A 16,775-nucleotide genomic window follows, 5' to 3' on the forward strand; every position below is an offset into this window, starting at 1 on the left:
CGGCCCTCCAGGGGTGTCAACTTCCTGCCTGTCTGAGGTCTGCGAAGATGGGGCACAGGTGGGCAGGGAGAGGAAGCCGCCCACGCGGGCTGCCCGGACACCTGCAGGGCCCCTCCGCCTTGGAGGGGGTCTGGGGAGTTCCCAGGGCTCCCCTCCACCCCACCCCACCAGCCCGGCCTTCCTTCCCTGGCTTCTGTGAGCCATTAGTTCCCCGGAGCACCAAGAGCCAGCCAGGCGGGGGGGGGGGGGGGTCTGCCCACATGGAGGAGCGGGGACACTGAGGCAGACAAGGATGATTTGGGGTACCCCAGGCCATCAGCACGTGACACCCCCCTCCCCACGCCTTGTGTTTATCCCTCCCCGGGTTTGGCGGGGAGGGTTGGATTTGCCAGAGGTGGTAGGGATGCGAGGGGTTTTAAACCCTTAGCCACGTTTAGAAGGTGCTTGGCTGACATGTTTGGTGCTGGAGTTAGCTAGATGGCGGAGATGGCTTCCCTCCCTTCCTTGTGCCTGAATTGGGGCTTGAACTCAGGGCCTCACTCTCACTTGTCTGTTCTCCCCTCAAGGCTGGCGCTCTACCAGAGCTGCAACTCCGCTTCTGGCTTCTGGTGGTTGAGATAAGCATCTCACAGACTTTCCTGTCTGGGCTGGCTTCAAACCTTGATCCTCAGATCTCAGCCTCCTGAGTGGTTAGGATCACAGGTGTGAGCCAACAGCACCAGAATTATTTTATTGGCAGTTGTGAGGCTTATGGCTTATGCTGTTTTGCTTCTTGAACTTGGGGCCTGGGCGCTGTCCCTGAGCTCTTCAGTTCAAGGCTAGCGTGCTCTACCTCTTGAGCCATAGCACCACTTCCAGTTTTCTGGTGGTTAATTGGAGTCTCACGAGCTTTCCTGCCCAGGCTGGCTTTGAACTGTGATCCTCAGATCTCAGCCTCCTTAGTGGCCAGGATTACAGGTGTGAGCCCCTGTGCCAGGCTGTTTGATTTCATTTTTAAAGCCGGCCCAGCAGATGGCCTTTCCCCCAGGCCTCAGACACAACCTGGCTTCCTCCAGCCCTGTGGCCTACAGGGAGCCCCGGGCCTGGTTCAGCGCCCTGGCTGCCTCTGTACAGTGTGTGTGTAAGGGGGTGTTGGAGAACCTCATGGAGGAAACGTGGGCGCCACCTCTGGGGCTGGAAAGTTCTGAACACTGGTGGTTTTCACAGCAAAGTGGAGGCGTGTGTGGGAAGCTGTGGCCCCCTCCCCTGGCGCAGGTGTGCTGCAGTTTTCACCCCGCCACCCCCACTGGAGCGTGGGCTCCTGGGTGTACCTCGGCAGCGTGGGGCTCTGCGTGGACAGGAGGCTCAGGACGGTGCGGCTGGGGGTCCCGGCCAGCCCTGGGGTGCAAACAGCTGGGGACCGAGACTGGGCCTGGGTGGAGGGACGGGAAGGGGGTGCAGGAAGGGGCTTGGGGAGAGGGGTGGGCACATGCAGGACACGGGGCATGAGGCCCGGGCCAGGGAAGCAGCCTGGCACATAGGCCTTCAATAAAGCCTAATTTGTGGTGTCCGCTCACTGCTGCTTCAAGCTGCCAACTTGATGACCCCTGCCCCGCCATGGGAGCCGAGTCCACAGCCGGGCGCCCCCTTCCTGGGGTCTGGCTTTGGCTGTCCCCTAATTCCACCATGCAGCGCCCTCCGGTGAGCCCTTGTGCTTCCTGAAGCATTGTGTTCTGTGGCATCTGTGGTGAGCCCTGTCTGCCCGCTGTGGCCACGATGAGCCCCAGGAGTGGAGCTTGCAGGCCTCACCCTTCACACCCATGTACAAAGCACCCCGACACCCAAATGCTTGGCAACTAGGGTGCTGGGCTGTTGCTGCCCCCTGCTGCCCAGCATGGGAACTGCAGCACCCCCCTGGATCTGGCTGTCCAGCAGGTGCTGGGCTGCTGCTGCCCCCTGCTGCCCAGCACGAGAACTGCAGCACCCTCCGGGCTCTCAGGCCCGGGGCCCACAGTGGCAGCCAGGGAAGACTGGCACCTCCTCTCAGCAGCTGGGGCACTGGGAGGGCCCACCAGGCAGGGCAGGTCTGCATGTGCACCTGTGCTCACACACTGCACACACCCCTCACACACGGGGTCTGAGCCCCAGGGTCACACAGAAGCTGGGGAAAGTGGGTGGGTGGGGAGGCAGTGGCAGACAGAACAAGAGCTGGGAGCAGCGTGTGGACAGGATGCCTCCCCTTAACCTCCCCCCACCCATGAGGTGCAGTCTGGGATCACAGAGGATGCCACCCCCCCCCCCGACCCATGAAATGTCTGAGGTCAAAGAGCACACACCCCCACCCCCTGCAGTCTGGGATCACAGAGCACGCCCCCCCCCCCTCCAGTACGTGAGGTGCAGTCTGGGGGTAAGGTGGGACTAAAAGCCCCGGGGGAGGTGAGGGGGTGCTCTGCCATCTCCCAGGAGGTTCCGAGCCCGTGGGTGAGGACTAAGGGAAGCTGTGGGGTGCTGGAGCTGGCTGCTCTGATGGGCACTTGGGGTGTCTGAGGGTCCCCAAAGGAGAAGCTACCCGAGCCATGTCTAGAGGGCCGGAGGAGCTGGGTGCTGGTGGCTCAGCCTGCAATCCCAGCTGTGCAGAAGGCAGACTTGAGGCTCAGATGAGGATGGAAACAGCCCGGGCAGGAAAGTCCCTGGGACTCCCATCTGCAAACAGCCACCCCAAAGCCACAAGCAGAGCTGTGGCTCAAGTGGTGGAGCGCTGGCCTTGGGTGAAAAAGCTATGGGACAGCACCTGGCCCCTGGTGTGGGCGCATGCACACACACACACACATACACACACAATGCTATCTAAAGAAAGGGACACATGGGCAGGAGAGGTGGAGCCCTGGGCTGGGGAGGGAGGGACTCTGTCCAGCACTTGTGGGTTTGTCCCCCGTTACTAGAACTTTGCATTTTTCAAAAGATGAGAATCGGATTCCTTTTTTCAGAATGTAAAAACTCTACATTTTTAACATGTTGGTAATGAAGAAAAAATTCAAACGTGAGCTGAAGAGACCCGCCAGAGAGCGGCGCCCTCAGGCCTGGGATGCTTCGGGGCGGTGGCGGGGTCGGCTGCTGTGCCCACCGAAGGCCCGCGGTCACCTGTGCCGTGACGCGGTGGCCACCAGCCACAGTCAGAGCCCTCCTGAGCCGTGGGGCCAACGATGGCTCAGGAAATACACTAAACACCTTCGACTTCGCTTGAATCAAAAATAAATACAAACATGCTAGGGGGCTAACGTCTACTCAAGGAAAAAACCAACTAAACAGGATGCGCCCCGGGCCCTTGGCGCCTCCCTTCTGGCCACAGGGGAAGGGCGGCTGCCCCGCGGGTCCCGTCGTGGCTCGTCCCGAGGCCCTTCCTCCTGGGGCATGTGGGCAGCCGGCCGCAGGCCGTGGGGACTGGAGTCCGTGGCTGGCACACGACGCAATCCAGGGGGCCGGTGGCAGGGCTACTGCCTGACACTCTGCAGGGGGCCCGTGTGCACCCAAGCCCGGGGGTCTAAGCAACCACGCCCCGATCTGGGGCCTTCCAGAGTTTCTAGAAGTGGCTCCATTTGTTCCAGTTGATGTCATGGGGGAACACGCGGCCGAGCCGGATGGTGCAGTCCAGCGTGGGCTCGTAGAATGCTGCGCAGCTGTCCCCCAGCCCGGGGACCGCCTCCACCTCTGCTGCTGCCTCCTCAGGCACGGGCCGGGAGAAGAGGGACACGGGCGCGGGCTTCCTCAGCACCCGCTTCCGCACGCAGCCCAGGGACTCCAGGCTCTGAAGGGAAGGCCAGGTCAGACCCACCTCCAGCACGGCTGTGTCCCTGTGTGTGCGCACACGGCCGGGCCGGGCTGACCAGGCCGGGTAGCAGAGGGCAGGGAGGCCCAGGTGGTCCTGGAGGCCAGAGCCCCGGAGCCCCGGCAGTGGCCGCTGTGGGCCGCGGGGGCCGGGTCTCCAGGGGGGTCTGCCTCTAGGCTTAGGTGCCCAGCTTGAGGCCCAGGGTGTGGAGACGGGCGCCCACCAGTAGGGGACACGGGGCTTCGGCAATCCCTGCCGACCTCGTGCAGAGCCCCCAGCTAACCAGGGGCACTCACTGGGCAGAACCTGTGTGGAGGGCTGGAGCCGGGCTGTGCACCCCGACCTCCATCCCCCCCACCCAGCCCAGCACCCCGCCCGCCTGCCCGCCCACTGTGGGGACCCACCTGGAGCAGCTCGAGCACGGCCACGGGCTGCAGCACGCCCTCGTAGTACTCCATCAGGACGCTCTCGGGCACGCCGGGCCGGCTCATGATGTGGTACAGCATGGCCTCCATCATGCCCTTGCACACAGGCACGTTCACGTAGCCGTCCACGCTGCGCCACGGGCGGCTGACGAAGCAGATGTCCTCGTGCCTTCTGGGGGACGGGGGTCAGAGGTAAGCACGCGGCCCGTTGCAGGCAGGGCATGGAGGCTTGGGGGGCACTGGCGGGGGTCAGGACAGAGGGGCTCTGCGTGGAGGCCCGGGCCGTGCTTGGCCAGTGGCGCTAACAGTGGGGACCAGAGTCCCCACTGGACTGGTGGCCCGTCCCCGGCGGAGTCTGCTGAGCACAGGCGCCCCACCTCTGGACAAAGCTGCTGCTGACCAGGGCTGGGGGGCCAGCAGCCACATGTGGGCTCTGGGAAGGTCCCAGCTGCATCCTGAGGCTGGGACAGAGGGCAGGTGGCTTACCACCCCCAGGGCAGTGGACACCCACGGGGCGCCCCTCCCATGAGGGCTCTGATGGAACCTTGAGCGTGGGAGAAGGGTGGTGAGGATGAGCCCTCCCCTGTGTGGGTGCATCTAGGGTCCCCCCTTAACCACAGGCCGGAGGGAAGCCCCACCTACCTTTCCTGAGCAATTTGGGCAGGGCTGGGGACCACACAGCTCTTCATGAGCCCTGAGGGGGCAGGGGTGGGAGGAGTTAGGAGGACAGCAGGCCATCCACTGCCATCCACCTCTGCCAGAGAAAGCGGTGACCCAAAGGACAAAGCCTCCCTCAGCCCGGCCCTCGAGTGGCCCGGCGGGGAGGCTGCAGCCGGGGCACGCAGCGGGCAGGGGAACCCAGGAAACTTCGCTTGCCACCCAGAAGCCCGGCCCCAAGGCAGAGGTGAGAAGAACCCCGAGGAGAGTGGTAGGCTGTGGGGGACCCAACTGGCTCCTCCAACCAGGGAACATTAGTGGGGTCCCCGTACAAGCAGAGCCGGCTCTGAGCACCCCCACCCCTGGCCTGTGGAGGCTGGAGTGGGTGCCCTCTGGTGGGGGTACATGCGGCACTCCCAGCCTGCCAGGCATTGGGCAAGGTCTGGGCCGGTGGGGCGGGGCCGGGGAAGCCTGGGGCAACGGGGCAGGGCCTGCGGCAGCTGGGTGTCGGGTCAATACCTGTGGGGCCTCCAGCATCCTCCACAGAGGGGGCCTGACAGCTGGGCTGCTCGGGGCCAGGGGCATCGGGGGCACTGGCAGCTTCCTGGCCCTCCTGCCCCGGGCCCCTTGCACCCACGTTTTCAGGAGCCGAGGTGAGCCGCACGTCCTGGAGCGTGGGCCTCTTTGTGGGGGGGCTCGAGGTGTCCTCGGCACCAGGGTCACTGCTCTGGCTGGATAGGTGGGCACGCCGCTTGCCGCTCGGGGGGCTGTGCGCGGGGCCCTCGGGGTGCTGGTCCTGGGCATGCTTCCTCGGTGTGGTGTGCTCCTCCTCGCCCCTTGGCCGCACCGAGTGCAGCAGCCAGGGGTCAGCGTGGGCCGCGGCCACCAGGCGGACTGTGTTCCCACCCACCTCCAGCACCTGCTGCTGCTCCAGGAGCTCCTAGGAGGAGAGCAGGACATGGGGGCTGCCGCTGACAGGACCCCACGTGTCTCCACGGTCCTCTCACACCACCGTGTCTTATGTCCCGGTGTCTCCCATGGGACCTGACCCCAAGCACCACATCCCTCTGGATCTGGTGTTGTCCTGGCACCACGGGTGACGGGCGCTCCCTCACGCTCAGCCACATCCCACTCCCCGTCCTGGTCTGTCCAAGATGGGCACAGGCGTCCACCCAGCGCGGCTCTGGCCTGGCACGGCCCATGACAGCAGTGGGTCGGGTCCCTGGGCTCTGCCACCATGGCTGTAGCTCTGCATTGCCTCCCGGTACTCAGGGGCCCGGGGATAGCCTGGGGCACGCTGTCCCCTTGGAGGAAAGCAGCGCGGATGGCTCCACCAGGCTGCAAGCGCTGACCCCTAGCCCCATACCCAGCAGCAGCCCGACACAGCGCAGGGCGACAGGCCAGTCCGGGGCCCAAATGCGACGCCATGCTTTGGGCTCTAGGGTCACAGGGATGGAGCAGGGGGAGAGGCTCTATCCCACAGGCCGGCAGGGGTGAGGGAGGGGAGGGCAGGGCAGGAGCTGGGCTCAGCCCCTGCTAACACTCAGACGCTGGAGTGTGGGGGAGAGGGCCTCATTCTTCAGTGCTGGCCGCTGACCTCACCCCACCACGCCCGTCGGCAGCCCCGCCTACCTGGATGTAGTCGGGGAACGTCTTGGTGCGCTGGCCGCCCGTGCTCTCCAGGGCTGCGAAGGTCCTGCTCAGCTTGTCCCTGTCCACCCCGAAGGCGCCGGCGGCGGCCACGGTGCTGCGGATCTCCAGGGCGGCGCACACATCCTCCGAGCTGTACCCCGCCAGCGCCATCTGGTGGGCAAAGTCCTCCACGCTGGAGGCCTGCGCCGGTGGGCACGCCAGCCGCGTGAAGGTGTCAGGGAGGCAGGAGATGCCCGCGGGGAGCTCTTCCAGAGGAGTGGCTTCTAGGATATTAATCAGGAGGATAATGGAACCAGCATGGGAAATCCTCACCTCCCAGACCAGTGTGCACAACAGTCTGGCTTAGGCCTCCTCCCACCCCTCCACCCCTCTACCCTTGTGAAAGGTGACTCAGCTAGCTAGGCAAGTCTAGCGATTGCGATTACACCTTTGCGGAGTCCAAACTCCAGATGAAGCATAGAAATTATATTTTTTGGTCACTCGTGGGGACTTGAACTCAGGGGCAGAGGGCTAGTGCGCTACCACTCAGAGCCACAGCGCCACTTCTGGTATTCATTTGGGGAGAAGAGTCTCATAGACATTCCTGCCCACGTTGACTTTGAACTTCGATCCTCAGATCTCAGCCTTCTGAGTAGTTAAGGTTACAGGTGTGAACCCGGCAAGCATAGGATTTGTTTTTAAATGTTTTGGTGGTGGGCTTGATGAACTTAGGGCCTGAGCGCTGTCCCTGGCTTATTTTTGCTCAAGGCTAGCTAGCACTCTACTACTTGACACAGCACCACTTCTGGCCTTTTCTGTTTTTGTGGTACTGAGGAATCGAACCCAGGGCTTCATGCATGCTAGGCAAGCACTCTACCACTAAGCCACACTTGTAGCCAAGCACATAATTTTGACTATGGGGACAAACTGAGAGCAAACATCTCAGCCTCAACCATACAGGCAGGAAGGCCAGCCAGCCAGGGGGGCGGATGAGGAGGGGGATGGGGAAGGACAGGCCTCAAACTGAGTACAGGAAACAGAGGTTAAAGTAGTTAGTGTCTCCAGGGCAACCGGAGCTGAGTGTGAGAGGAGGTCCTGAAAATAAGGTGCTTTCATCCATCAGTAAGGCACCCAGAACCAGGCCCAGAAAAACTAGGGACATGTCAAACTTAGGGTTCTGAGGTGACCCTGCGAGCTAGAGAAGAGGGGCTGCGGGCAGAAAGTGGGCCCAGCGCTGCCACCTGGGAAAGGCTCCCGGGGGGTGCTGCGGGTGGGGCTGGGGTGAGGCTGGCCTGTGGCCTGGGGACGCCCCGGCGGGAGGCGGTGGCTCACCGAGGGGCCCGAGACGGCCGGGCATCGGGGTGCTGCGCAGCTGCAGCTTCACCTGGCACGAGTTGACCACCACGCTGTCGTTGGGGTTGAGGTTGCGCGTGCTGACGTTGCCGGGTGCGCAGTAGCCCCGCATCAGCAGGTACTTGGTGTGCGAGGCCTGCTGGGCCTTCACCTCCATACTCTGGCGCTTGGCTCCTGAGCCTTCGTCCAGGTCTTCCTCCTCATCCTCGTCATCCTCCAAGCCCCCGTCCTTCCCCAGGCTGCGGAGAGGAAGAGCCTGCTGGCTGGACGCAGGGGTGGCCCACCGGTGTCCCTTCCTGTGGGCCCTGGGCTGGGGGGCAGCCATGCTTCCTTCCCAGCGTACCTCTTTATGTCCTCACTCTCGGTCATGGAGCTGTCTACCACCACGATCTGCTCTGGGATACGGATGTCCACGGACATGAGGCCCAGGGAGAAGAGGACCAGGGTTGTGACGCAGTGGCCCCCGGGCCCGTCCAGGGCGAAGGGCACCATGTGGTGGGCGGGGTCGCTGCTATCCTGGTCTTTGAAGGCAAAATAGTCGAGCTGGTCCAGCTTGCCGGCAGCCAGGACCCGGTGGTAGAAGTGGAAGGACTCGGTGCACAGAGCAACGGGGAAGCGCCAGGTGAAGAGCCTGCGGGCAGGAAGAGTGAGCTCTGGCTGCCCTGGGCCCGGGCCTGCAGGGAGGACTGTGGGCCGGCTGCCCCTCCTCCTCCCAGGTGGAGGCTCAGCCGTCATGGTCTGCCCTTCCGATGTAATTAAACGGCAACTCCAAGGCCGGCTCTTTTCTCCAAGCCCTGGGCCCCGTGCCTCACCTATGGGGTGCTGTGCGGACGAGAGCCTGGTCAGAAGTGCCCTTCCCTGTAGCCTGGGGCAACTCAAGGGCACACCCCATCCCATGACCTCAGCCCAGGAGTTCTGGCCCAAAGCCCAGAAATGGGCTCGAGATCAGACAGTCCAGTGCCCTTGGTCTTCTGTCTCCTGAACCCACAAATATTTCCAGGAAGGCGAAGGGGCAGAGGGACTGAGCAGAGCTGTGGGGACTGTCTGCCAGTGTCTGAGTGCAGCTGGGCTGGCCTGAGGCTGGTGGGGGCTTCATGGGGAAGGGGAAGCCTTTCCTCTTTGCTCGAGGGAATCTTGAGGACCCTGCTCTGGCTGGCTGAGGATCACAAGGTCAGCCAGGAGGTCCACAGGAAGGAACGTGGGGCCCTGCCCCAGGCCTGCAGGGGTGGGTCATGCAACAACCCACCCCCACCTGGGGGGGCTCCCCTACCCAACTACAGAGAGGAAGGCAAACCATAGCAGGGCCACACTCCTAGCTCAAAACCCTGTAGGCTCCGATCTCTTCCCTCCTGCCCGGTGTACCGTGCTCAGGCAGGGAGCTCACCTGTAGTAGGACTGGGACAGCTGGTAGGACATGGGCACAAAGGGCAAGGCCCGGTTTTTCTTGGGGCCCAGCAGATGGTTGACACGGCGCCGGTTGACCAGGCCCTTCTTCTGGCAATCCACGAAGGCCTTGGCGAGCACTGGCTCCCGGTACTTCCGGTAGAGGTGGAAGGTCTGCAACAGAGCGCCAGGCTGGTGAGGAAGACACCGGGCCCGGGGACGCCTGGAAGCACAGGTACTGGTCCCTGGACCACAGTGGACCACCAGGCCACAGGCGGGGAAACGGGAGCACCGTGGGTGGGGTGGATCTAGAGAAGGCTGGCTCTCAAATGGCTCTTCTTCCACATCCTGCCCTGTGTGTGTGTGTGCGTGCACACGCATGCACACACACACGTACGCGTTGCTACTGGAGCTTGAAGTCAGGGACTTGTGCTTTTCCTTAGCTTTTTCTGCTCAAGGCTTGAGCCCTACTGCTTGAGTCACATCGCTACTTCTGGCGCTTTTTTTGGCTGGTTAACTGGAGATAGAGTCTCTTAGAAGCCAGGGGCTATTCAGGAGGCTGAGATCCAAGGATCACCACTTGAAGCCAACCTGGGCAGGGAAGTCCGTGAGACTCATGTCCAATGAACCACCAGACAAGAAGTGGAGATGTGGCTCAAAGTGGTAGAGCACTAGCTTTGAGCAAAAAAACCTCAGGTATAGAGTGCAGGCCCTGCGTTTAAGCCTCACAACTGACCAAAAAAAGTCTCAGATTTGTCTGCCCAGGCTGGCTTAGAATCCTGATCCTCTGGTCTCAGCCTCCTGAGAAGTAGGATTACAGGTGTGAGCCACCAGTGCCCACTCCCAAGTCTACCTCTTTGGGCAGAGACTCTGGGAGTCAGCATAGGGTACTGCTTGATGTCACTCTCTTTGCCTCTCATCCGGCCCTTAGTGTCTCCTGCTGGTTTGGCCAACAAGTTCAAGACCCTGTGTCCCCTGTATTCAAGCCCCAGCACAGGCATGAAACTAAAAAAAAAAAAAGTAGAGAACAGACTTGGGCATAGCCCTGTGGTAAAAACATTTGTGTATAGCTCAACAGCTACGTATATATGATTAAATAAGATGAGGCTAAGCAAAATGAACTCCAAGAGAAGGAAACAGGAGGATTTTATTGTCATTATGTTTAATGTACTAGGTGAATTTCCTTTGTCATACCCCCTGTGGTCAATGTATATGATTTTGGTACACTGAATATTGTATATATGTTTATCTGAATAGGGAAGGGAAAGAAAAATGAGGGTGTAACAAATAAGACAAGAAATGTACTCACGACCTTATTATGTAACTATACCCCCTCTGTACATCACCTTGTCAATAAAATTTAACTTAAAAAAAAAAAAGAACATTCGTGTGTACAAGACTCAGCACCACAAAAAAGTAAACAAAAATAAAATAAGGGCTGGGAATGTGGCTTAGCTGTAAAAGTGCTTGCCAAGCATGCATGAAGCCCTGGGTTCAATTCCTCAGCACCACATACACAGAAAAAGCCAGAAGTGGCGCTGTGGCTCAAGTGGTAGAGTGCTAGCCTTGAGCACAAAGAAGCTCAGGGACAGTGCTCAGGCCCTGAGGTCAAGCCCCAAATAAATAAATAATAAAATAAGCAAACAAAACCTCTGACAAAGATGGAAGGGCCAGAGACTTTGGGAGATAGAGCTCGAGCCTCTGGAGCTCGCAGGGGTGCAGGCACAGTGGGCACCCACCTGGAAGGACTGGCAGGACTTCATCTGGCTGTTGGACAGGGACAGCGTGCTCTGGATCAGGTTCTGCAGCACCAGTAAGTGGATGTCGTCCACGCTGCAAGAGGTGGGGCTGGGCATGAGGTGGGGCGGGGCCAGGCAGCATGGGGCGGGGCTGGGGCAGCATGAGGTGGAGCAATGGTGCTCCTCCATCTATCCTGAGGGCCATGTTTGACTTTGGGGACCCAGACCATTCGCCCAATTTCCTTCAGGTGACGTGAGCACCAAAGCCAGTCACAAAGCAGAACCAAACAAAACCTCATGAAGAGGAGCTGTTACAACAAGTTTCCCAGGGCAAAAAGGGCCACAGTGGGCAATGGAGGGCACAGCTAGAACTGGTGATGGGACAGCTAGCTGAGGCTATGGCAGCAGACACCTGCTTCTATCTTTCCCCCTGTTCCAAAGGAGTTTTTCCCCCAGAGACAGTAGTCTCTCAATGAATTTCAGAGCTAAAAGCAAACTGAGTGATAATATGTGGAGAAAAGGGGGAAAGAAGCTCAGATGCCTTCCCCAGGCCACCGTAAGGCAGCCAGAGGTGAGCCAGGGGCTAGTAAGCCTTTTCTGCACAGGGCAGATAAGCCAGGTTTTAGCCTTCTGGGCTCTGTAGATTTCTGAGATGATGCGCCCTGTCATAGCACAAAGCAGCTTGGGAAAGGATGCATAGAATGGGTTTATTGGACTTGTGCAGACAGGTGTCATCCGGCTGTGCTGGGTGCAGACAAGCAACCAAGCAGCTGAGAGAAAGGCACTTGCGCTTGCCCACGTGTGCCCCTCACCTGTGAAGGGCATCCTCCTTCCTGATGCGATCCTTCTCATCCCCAATTGCCAACACTCGGTACCTGCGGGGTAACAGGAGAGCATGTGATGGCCAGTGCTAACTAATGCTGGCTTGAGATGGCCACTCATTGCTAAGAAGTGTGTGTGTGTGTGTGTGTGTGTGTGTGTGTGTATGTGTGTGTATGCCATGCTCACCCAATGCCAAATACTATATATTTAACTCAACCACATGGTACCACGTTTGCCCAACAAGCCCACCAGTCATAAGGAAGAAGGGTAGGGAATATGGCTAACGGGAGGTAATGGGCCGACCTGAACCCAGTGCCTAGCTAACAGAGAAAGATGCAGAACTAGGCTAGAAAACAAGACACCAGAGGAGCCTGGGAGATTCCAAAAGGAATCTGGAAAGGCTGACCTCAGAGAAACCAAGCAGAAGGCAGCTGGGCCGAGAAAGAGAGAAAGGAACAGTCTCAGATTTCAGTGATCTCACACTGCATGGTTACAGTAACACTGTATCTATCACAACATCAGGCACCAGAAACATACACCATGAAAACATCAACAAGTTGGACATAGTGACACATGCCTGTAATTCAGCACTTGGCCGGGGGCGGGAGGGGGGGAGGGGGGAAGGAGGGGAAGTGAGCAGGGAGATTTTGAGTTAAAGGCCAGCCTGGGGTACAGAGTAAGATCCTGCCTCAAAACATCAAGGGCCAGGTTGTGGCTTGGTGGTATAGCTTTGAAGCCTTGGGGTCCAGCCCTAGTACTGAATGAATGAGTAAATGAACGCATGAATGGAAAGCCCAAAGGAGAGTTGCTGCATTGATAGGAGAATGGACTATACTACTCTACCTCTTCTGTGAACTCTGTGAGGGTCACTGTACTAGGTTCATCTCAGGTAAGTATAAAGAGTAGACATTTTCAGAACATGGCCATTTGTAAGACACTTCCTCCTAAAACACAGTGCCAAGAAAAAGCCCCTTTTCAGAGGGGCATGACAACTACTTTTAGCCAAGCGGGAAAAGTATGGTACTCTTTTCCATTCTGCCTGGCCTGCCAGAAGGCTCAGGGTTAAAGTCAGTGTCAAATTGCCAAAAGTGCCATGTACTAGATCCCCAAGATGGATCAAGAGCACTCCTGTGAGAGGCTGTACCGACACTGCTGCTTTCTAGGGTAAGAAGTGGCTCCTGCTTTACTGCAAATGTGGGGACACAAACTACAAGCAGGTCAACAGGCCAGAGATGTGTTTAAACTTGAACATAACCTGTGCCACGTGGGATTCTAGAAAACAGTTGACTGCAGAAACAAAGCAAAGCCCAGCAAAGAGCTAAAGGCAGTCAAGTCCAAGATCATGGTCCCACGCCTGCGCTGAGTGGGTGGAAGGTGACAGCCAATAGGCACGCAGTGAGGCAAGGTGTCATCAGTTCACAAGCAGGAGCTGCCCTATGAATGCTCTGTCCAGGACTTTCTCCATGCGGATGGTGGGGAGAAGGGGCTCACACTGCGGCCATGTCAGGGTCCTATAGTTCTAGTCTGTAGAATTTACATAGGACTGTACAATTTCACAGGGTTCTGTGTTGAAAGCCAGGCGAGTTCTTAAACCGAGTGACTGAGCTGGACAGAGCAGAGCTCTGGCATGGAACACGCAGGTTCAGGCCTGGGATGTGTGCTGCTGTGCGTGGCTGAGCCGTGGCTGAGCCCTGGCTCCCGCCTGGTGCCTGTGGTGTCAGGTATGGCTCTAGCACCAAATCCCTCACCAAGCTCCCTCCTCACTCACGTCCCAATCTCACTCTCCACCAGAGCTCACCTGGAGAACAGTTCCTGCAGCGTGTCGGGGATCTCCATGTTCGTGTTCTTCAGTGCTGAACTGAACTTCTCCTTCAGCTTCTCCACAAATTCCTTAAACTCGTTGGCACAAACCTTAGATATGGGGAGAGATGTGAGCCCTTCCCCTCCACGAAGATGCAGCCAGCCACATCTTGTGACAAAGTCCCTCCCACCAGCACCAGAAGCTAGCAGGCCTGTGCTGCCCTAGTCGCCTTCCTCTCCTCCAGCCCCACTCACTCACCTGCCAGGCCCCAAGCCAGCTCCCACCATACCTGCCACAGCAGGCCAGCGCCTGCCCTCCTTTTACTCCCAGGGACCAGGCATGCTGGAAATGAGCTGGTGCCCGAGGGCAGAGCCAACGCCAGCCCCTCCCTGTGCAGGACAGCCCCTGCCCTGTGCCCTGTTCTGCTCCAAGGGCACCGTGTCTCCTTCTGTCACCACCTCCATCATGCTCCGGCTGCCCCAGGGGGGCTCGGTGTAGATCTGAACCCTCTGTAAAGCCTTTGAGCTAGATGCTGCCCAGGACCTATTTTCTCCCCACTTTTTTTTTTTTTGTCAGTGGTGAGGCTTGAACTCAAGAGCCTTGGCCCTGTGCCTGAGCTCTTTTGCTCAAGGCTAGTGCTCTATCACTTTGAGCCACAGCTTCACTTCTGGTGAACTGCGATCCTCTCAGAACTCAACCTCCTGAGTAGCTACGATGACAGACAGGAGCCACCAGCAGCCAATTCTGTCTTTTCTCATTACTGGAGCCTACCCTGTGTGGCTGTGGGAGTCGGGTATGTAGCCTCCCAGGGTGAGTCAGGACAGGCACCACTCCTGCCATCCAGCCTGGGCTAGAAAGCTGGGGCCCAGGGGAGGGGTTGGGACCTGGGGCTCCTGGAGAGGATGCCTGACAAGAGTGTTCTGGGGCAGCTTGGTATGGTGGGGCCTGAGCTCGGGTTGTCACCTGCGGCCTTCGGTGATGTACAGGATGGGAAGGTGACTGCCAGCACGGAGAGGTGATTGCTGCTGGTCTGCGCGGCCTGGGAGCGCATCGCACTGCCTGGGAGTGCATGGCACTGCCACCTCTGGATGGCCTGCCCCAGGAGGCTGGCCTGGCCCAACCCCGCTAGCCTCAGTGGCCTGGGCCTCCACTTCCTGGGGGTCTGCTGCCCTCCTGGGCCTCCCCGGCACTGGGATGGGTGCCTGCGGCAGGGCTCGGGCAGCTTGACAAGTGAATACTAGCAGACTAAGCCAGAGCCTTGGGGCCTGCAGATGCCTCCCTCCTCACCAGCCACCATAAAAAAAACAACCCAGAGAACAGTGCCCCAGGAAGTCTGGGTGGCTCCATTTCCCAAGCGCTGCCCTGTGTTCTCAACAAAATTGAGTCCAAGGTCGAGGGACTGACAGGCTCATTTCCCAAAGGAGCAGGAAAGAGAGCCATGTTTGTGGGTCTGGCAGACATGGCGAGGAGACCAGGCCAGCACCTGCTACAAGGCTTAAAGCAGGCTGGGCCCTGCTGCCTCCTGGGCCTACCTTTGGGTCTTCGTAGTCACACCTTCGGTTCATGAAGTCTCCAACAAGAGCTTTATCCTGGTACACTTCGGCCAGGCAGACCCTGTGCAAGTCGAGAGAGAATGAAGCCGGGAGCCATGCCTGTGTCTAGGTGCTGACCAGCAGGACGCATCTGGCCCTGGTGGCCCAAACTCAGAGTCCTCTACTCCACAATCCTTTAAACATCCACCATAGGTCCTCCGTCTCCATGACACTGGCCCTGGCCATGTGGCTGTCACTTCGAAGCCCGGGCCAGGCAGCCCAGGTTTCAGTGCTCGCTGCACGGCAGTTCCCTGTCACATGTTCTCTAGCCCGACCTACTTCTCTTTCTGGACAAAGTCTGGACTACGAGGGTCCTCAGGGAGGACTCCTGAGGAGAAGAAGCCACAGGAAAAGGCCTGATTGGTGATTCTGCCCCTCAAGGGGGCATCGTCTGGCTGTCACACTGGCATCTGGTGTGCAGAGGAAAAAGCTAGTCCTGGCATCAACAGTGTGGCCACTGTAAGCAGCGGAAGACTCAGGCCTCAGGGGCACCAGGCACTGCGGGGCGGTTTTTCCTGTCTTGTGCTGCTAACAGTCAGCCACAGGCAGAGGCTGTGACTCCCAGGTCACAGAGTTCTGCTGGGGATGGGGTCCTGTGATCCCAAGCCCTAGCTTCCTGTGAGAACTATGAGATGGGCTGCTCACAGCCAGCATTGGGAGCTATGGTGAATGCTGAAGGCAAACTGGCTTCCACCCTCGCTTGTGGACTCCGAGACCACTCAGTGGGTGTCTTGGCCAGACCATGCTGGGCCGTGGGAAAGCCAAGGGCAGCTGGTTGGTTAACCGGCTGGCAGCCTCCACACCAGACAGAGCACCAGCTGAGATGTGGGCATGGCTGGAGAGAATGAACTAGAAGCCCAGGGATAACCAAAGCCCCCTCCCCCCCCCCCACTTACTTGTAGTTGAGATAGGCCTGAGGGTTTTTGACTATGTAGCGGGCTCTCCGGCCAACCGAGTGAGAAGTTTTGTCCAGGGACTCTTCGAAGGTAGAGTGTAGAATGTCCCGCACCACCTGCCATGTGACGAATGGGCCCTTCACCTGCACCAGAGAGTGGAGATGGACCTTCAGTGCCCACAGGGGGGCTGGGGAGCAAGCAAGGTCCAAGGAGAACGCATGGTCTGGAGTAGGGACGAGTGAGCCTGCAGGCTGCCTTCCATGGCTGACATGCCGAGACAGGCGCTCACTGCCTCTGCCGGTGCCATCACTGCCTGCAAAGGCCTGGCCGGCCAGGGGCAGAACACATGTGTGGCACTGTGGAGCAGCTTTACTTGACACACACCCATGCCTGCAACACGTGGACACAATAGGGCAGCACCAAGCGGAAGGACATAGAGATGGTGGGGAGCTTTAGGAATGGCGGTGGGGTGGGGAAGGAGAGTCGGGGGCGCACACTGGCTCGGACTGCAGAAAGCCAGTGCCATCAGAGAAGGGTTTGCTACACAGACCCCACCCATAGCTTGGGGGGGGGGGTCCCTGGGACACAAGCAGGGAGTGAAGGGGAGACACCCAACAAGCCAGGCATTGTCACCAGCCCTGTGGGTGTGGGGCAGCTGGCCTCAGCTTGG

At 59.3% G+C, this 16,775-nt stretch overlaps 1 protein-coding gene across 5 annotated transcripts in view; it reads right to left on the minus strand.

Annotated features, from left to right (window-relative positions):
- Nucleotides 1-2,854: 2,854 nt before the first annotated feature.
- Gtf3c1 (general transcription factor IIIC subunit 1) overlaps nucleotides 2,855-16,775 on the minus strand; it is a 53,858-nt gene continuing 39,937 nt past the window's right edge. For 2 of the 5 annotated variants that reach the window (XM_048333309.1, XM_048333311.1), the window contains exons 25-37: nucleotides 16,106-16,248; nucleotides 15,150-15,231; nucleotides 13,615-13,727; nucleotides 11,807-11,869; nucleotides 10,995-11,088; nucleotides 9,257-9,429; nucleotides 8,216-8,503; nucleotides 7,852-8,111; nucleotides 6,520-6,803; nucleotides 5,407-5,827; nucleotides 4,873-4,924; nucleotides 4,210-4,402; nucleotides 2,855-3,784 (exon numbers count right to left, since the gene is read on the minus strand). In XM_048333309.1, the coding sequence (XP_048189266.1) occupies nucleotides 3,560-3,784; nucleotides 4,210-4,402; nucleotides 4,873-4,924; nucleotides 5,407-5,827; nucleotides 6,520-6,803; nucleotides 7,852-8,111; nucleotides 8,216-8,503; nucleotides 9,257-9,429; nucleotides 10,995-11,088; nucleotides 11,807-11,869; nucleotides 13,615-13,727; nucleotides 15,150-15,231; nucleotides 16,106-16,248 (2,391 nt within the window). In that variant the 3' untranslated portion in view covers nucleotides 2,855-3,559. The remainder of the gene's footprint in view (nucleotides 3,785-4,209; nucleotides 4,403-4,872; nucleotides 4,925-5,406; nucleotides 5,828-6,519; nucleotides 6,804-7,851; nucleotides 8,112-8,215; nucleotides 8,504-9,256; nucleotides 9,430-10,994; nucleotides 11,089-11,806; nucleotides 11,870-13,614; nucleotides 13,728-15,149; nucleotides 15,232-16,105; nucleotides 16,249-16,775) is intronic. The other 3 variants (XM_048333310.1, XM_048333307.1, XM_048333308.1) reach the window with 3 other exon arrangements.

The sequence above is a fragment of the Perognathus longimembris genome, chromosome 23 (genome assembly GCF_023159225.1).
Source record: "Perognathus longimembris pacificus isolate PPM17 chromosome 23, ASM2315922v1, whole genome shotgun sequence".
Lineage (NCBI taxonomy): Eukaryota > Metazoa > Chordata > Mammalia > Rodentia > Heteromyidae > Perognathus > Perognathus longimembris.